We start from the raw sequence: 5,008 nt of genomic DNA on the forward strand, positions 1-5,008 counted from the left end.
AAGTTAATGAATAAAGCACAATAAATATACCTGAGTACAGAATAAACCCCACATAACTGTGCAAAGGATTGCAGTGTGTGAGAAAGAACTGGTAATCCAAATGTCCGTATTTCAAATCTCAGTTCAGCCATAAAGCCATCTAAATGGTCTTCAGCAAATAAATCCTTTGCAGCCTCAGTATTCTGTCTGCAAAAATAGGGGTAATGTTATGCACCTGACCTACAAGGTGATTGTAAGGATTACAAGTAATGCATGTACTTTGAATGCCAAGTCTGTTTACAATGGCTTGCCTTCTCTCTGAATTTTATCTTTCGTGAAAGAATGCATGAGTCAACCCAAATTTTATTGCATTTACTTAAATCTTCTGTCTAGTATTCAGGTATGTTTATCTGATTTTATTTACAGTATTTCAAACCCGCTCTTCCAAATTGCTCAAAGCAAAGAACAATACAAACAAAGATAATAAAATCAACAATGAAAACCACATAAAGATCATTTTTTGATACAACAGCTGCCTGATATTATGTATTCCAGAGGGGTTAGTCTGTTGCAGCAAAATAAAACAGAAGTCCAGGGGCACTTTAAAGACTAACAACATTTATTCCAGTATGAGTTTTCGTGAGTCAGAGCTCATACCTCTGATTCATGAAAGCTTATGCAGGAATCAAGTTGGTTAATCTTTAAGGGGCCGCTGGACTTCTGTTTTATTTGCTGGTATTATGTAGAATGTTAGTTTGTGCTGAAAACAAACACAACCAACAGGAGCAGAAGAGGTAAGAACATAAGAACAGCCTTGCATGATCTAGTGTAGCATCCTGGGGTTGGGGGGACGGAAAAGCAGATATCTTTGGCATTTTTACAAGCAGGATGGGATGGCAAGTCTGCCCCTTCCACTGCCACCCCCCTGCCAGTACTAGTGGTCAGAGGCATCCATTGTGGCGACTGGCCATTGATAAGTATAGCAATATCACCTTCTGTTGCTGTACATTTACATTTGGCACTGTTGAGGCTAAGTTAAGCACCGCTCAATCTCTTTCATTAAAATAACTAGAACTTTAAAAAATAGCTACCTTTGGCTGGGTCATGCTCCTAATTTGTAACTAGAGCCAGAGAATCAAAGTAAGTAAGATTTTTCAATGAGCCTTTAAGCCTCCATGAGTATTGTCTGTGCCATTAATTACAACGACTCTTTGCTTGAGCAGCCAAAGAAAACCCAGTTTTATTCTGACCTGACCCCCTCTGAGTGCCTCTGGCATAAAGATGCTCAGCTTCTTATATCTCTGTGTGTGTGCTGGGGGTGGTGGGGAGAGAACTGTACCTCTGAACTGATGCTGGGGCCAGTTCACAGGGCTGGGATGGGCTGGCATCATGTCAAGAGCTCCATGCAACCTGTCAGGGCAGGGGCCCATGCACTGTAATATCAGATGGGAAGAGGCCTCTGGAATGCGGGGGTGTGCTCTCATTTGGCACAGGAAGGGGGGAGCCTGGTGGTGGGACTGGCATGAGAGGAATTCTGTATGCCCCTTCCAACTCCAGAGGTGCCCATGTGGAGGGGCGACGTGTCTTGACACTCACTGGGTGAATGAAAGCAAGGTATAAGAGGACCTATTCCCAGAGATGGGGGGGGGGGGCGGCGGCCAAGGAGCACGACCTTTTTGGAGGAAAACCTGAATATAGATCACTTGGTGTAACCAGAATATCCTGTCACGAGAGCAGGGGCTACAGCGTGACTGGCTGGCCACCAGCTGCCACTCTAGCCATCACTTCTTCCCGAACTGCATTTGTGACAGACCTGAGCTTTTTGTATTGATATACAGACGCTCAATTACCTTCTCTTCAACTTGTTTTGCCATTCAGCATCTCATTCCCTCTCAGACAATCCCCATTAGGATACAGCCTAGCAATTTTCGGCCTCGGCCTTTAGCTCATTCCAATGATGTCTCTCTGGCACAAGGCCTCCCAAAGCAACAGGAGCGTGCAAGCCCCAGAAGTTTCAAGATACCCTTAGCAGCAGCCATGACAAAACTCACAACTGTGACACTCCCTGCATATAGAGTGCTTCAGCCCTTACCTCTGAACTCCTTAACTGGCAAAGCAACTCACATGAAAGGATTGCTAGAGTGCTTGCAATATTCTTTCCTTCTTAAACAGTAGGTCTGAAAACTTAACTTTGTGGACAGGAAGGGCTACTAATTAGCAGCCTCAATAATTAATGTGGTGAATTATGAATCTCACATGGTATATTACCACTTGTTTCATTGGCAGAAAAGTAACAACCTATAGTAATTAACTAGTTTTGAAACTATGCAGGCCTGTAAGACGGAGCTCTTCCGCCAGGCGTATGAGTAGGAGCCGCCACTGTTACTGGGATTACCATCACCGTTCTACAGAGAGTATTACCACCGGAAGACCGTGTGACATCTAAACTGGGCCCGAGCCTTCCCCTGCTATGCAGAACATGGAGTCTGTTTTTCCTCTCTCTCTTGCATCCGGAATGGAAGTGAATTCTTAAATTGTTTTTATGTATTTTAATACTGTAATTTATATGCACTTTGTGCTCGTGTAAGCCGCCCTGAGCCCGCTTGTGGAAAGGGCGGGGTATAAATGTAATGAAAATAAATAAATAAATAAATATGGAACCTATAGGTGTACAAGAGCCAGAGGGCAGGAAATGTTTGTGAGAGTACACACCAACAAGCTGGTCTTTAGTATCTATAATTCAAATGCATGATGCTGCCCCACATTTATGTCAGCTCAGTGGCGAATGAGTGTAATGATTTAGAATGCAAAGCAAGTCACAATGTTTTCTTTCCTCCAGAATTTTAAAGCTAGGCTGCCTTAGGCTGTTTCAACACAGGGGACAGGAAAAGCCACCCCCCGCTGTGGAAGCAGCAATGGGCAGAGTGGAGGCAGGCAGGGTCAGTGTCCTTCCACAGTGTCCCTGTAATGCTGGCTGCTATGCCCATTCCCCCATCACGCTGGGGCAGAAGTGATGATAATACAACAGTCTTGCCGGGGCCCCCCCATGGTTCCCCCCCCTCCCACACACATACAGCTAAACTGTAGCTGTGAACTAAAGAGATGCCATAAAGGGCTGAAAGGGGAGGGAGAAATATGGAGTTTAGCGCCAGAATTTTGAAGGCGGAGCTTAACTCCTCCCTGGATTGGCTGTGAGCAGATCTTCCACAGGTGTATGGCACCTGCAGCCACCCTGCCATTTCCCCTTTAAGCCAGAGAGTTTGGGGTTTGCTTGGTCACATGAGAATTTAGAAAACCTGCTACTGTCACCTAATAATCTAAAATATTTTCTCAGCCCTAAGCAAAACCATTTCCTAAATTGTGTAATTTCTAGTCATTTCAGTCTTTTTTCAGTAGGGGTGGGATAGTTTCCTCTTTAACAAGACAACAGCAGTATTTATATCACTCTTTCCCCTAAGTGCTCAAAGCTTTGATTATATTTTATCACACTAGGAGAAAAATCATGTGAGCTAAGGCTGTGTTATTATCGCCATTTTACTGGTCTTTTAAATGGAATATTGAGGACGTACTCCCTGCTGATTTAGTCCATTCAGATCAGCATGAACTGAAAATACACTTCTTCTTCTTCTTCTTCTTCTTCTTCTTTTGCCAGAGTGCTACATCTATGAGGTTACTGGGAACCAAGGACAGATGAATTTGCATTGTGTCACTGAGGAACGCAGACACATTAATATCCCACTTAAAAGCTATAGAACACAAAGTGAGTATCAAAACGCTGTAGAATGTAGGATGGTGGTTGCATGAGACTCCTGACTCCTGGACTAATATGTTTGTGTGCTCCTTGTTTCAGGATGGTTCCTCCCCCACCTATTAACAAGCCCCATGTCTGCCTCTCCACTACACTCATCATGAGCAGCATGGTGCTGATGGATGCCTATCTGGTAGAACAGAACCAGGGCTCCAGGAAGCTGGGAATCTGCATCATGGTATCAGTGGGGGACATCTGCTTCCTGGTCGTGCTCAGGTATGTGGCAGTATGGGTTGGGGCTGAGGTGAGGACCGCCAAGCGAGGCTATGCCATGATCCTTTGGTTCCTGTACGTCTTTGTGCTGGAGATCAAAGTCTACTTCATCTACCAGAACTACAAAGCAGACCGTAAAAGCTTGGACCTCATTGCCCGCAAGGCCTTGACACTCTTGCTGTCCATCTGCATCCCAGCCCTCTATGTACTGCTAGTGGCCACCGAGCACATGGAGTATGTCAGGACGTTTAAGAAGAAGGAGGACTTGCGCAACCGTCTGTTCTGGGTCATTGTTGACATGCTGGATGTGCTGGACATCCAGGCCAATCTCTGGGAGCCCCAGAAGAAAGGGCTGCCCATCTGGGCCGAAGGTCTGATGTTCTTCTACTGCTACATCTTGCTCTTGGTCCTCCCTTGCGTCTCACTGTGTGAGATTAGCATGCAAGGGATCAGCATCGTGCCACACCGCATGATGCTCTACCCAATGCTGAGTATGCTCACCATCAACATCACCACCATCTTCATTAGGGGAAGCAACATGGTCTTCTTCAGGGACATCCGGGTCTCTGGTATCTTCATGGGAAAGAACGTCCTGGCCATCGTACTCAAGGTGTGCATGTTTGTGCAGTACAGGAAGCATCTGCACTATGTGCCAGCAGGATCCGGCACAGCAGAGCCTCAGCACAACTTCACTTCTTCCCAGCCACAGCCTGTCATGCATCTACTGAAACCCCAGAACCAAACTCCCTGCCCTGAGGGGCTAGCCCAAGAGAACACATGACATGCTGTGTTCTTTGTGTGTGCCTGCCAAGTGATGAGTGACACTATAGCCTGTGATCATTCGGGATCAAACGCAAAGAAGAACAGAGTCTGCGGAGCCCCACATAGCCAGTGCTGGCCCCTTCAGAAAGTGTGCAAGTGACCCTCCTTTCCCCCTTGCAGAGATGTGCCACTAGCTGTGTCCTGGAGTCGTCCTGGGCTGGAAAAGAACCCCTCCGTAGTGGCACA

At 46.1% G+C, this 5,008-nt stretch overlaps 1 protein-coding gene across 1 annotated transcript; it reads left to right on the forward strand.

Annotated features, from left to right (window-relative positions):
* The first annotated feature begins 3,663 nt into the window (after positions 1-3,663).
* Positions 3,664-4,803, forward strand: LOC107123081 (transmembrane protein 121-like). The gene is made up of 2 exons (XM_015426257.1): positions 3,664-3,739; positions 3,830-4,803. Exon 2 carries the CDS (start codon positions 3,831-3,833, stop codon positions 4,779-4,781), a length of 951 nt encoding a protein of 316 aa, XP_015281743.1. The 5' UTR covers positions 3,664-3,739; position 3,830; the 3' UTR covers positions 4,782-4,803.
* The last annotated feature ends 205 nt before the right edge of the window (positions 4,804-5,008 follow it).

This window comes from Gekko japonicus, unplaced genomic scaffold (assembly GCF_001447785.1).
Source record: "Gekko japonicus isolate JY-2015 unplaced genomic scaffold, Gekko_japonicus_V1.1 scaffold405, whole genome shotgun sequence".
In the NCBI taxonomy this organism is placed as follows: Eukaryota; Metazoa; Chordata; class Lepidosauria; order Squamata; family Gekkonidae; genus Gekko; species Gekko japonicus.

Coding starts and splice junctions, on each gene's coding strand:
- LOC107123081 (XM_015426257.1), top strand. CDS start 3,831: ATGGTTCCTCCCCCACCTATTAACAAGCCCCATGTCTGCCTCTCCACT.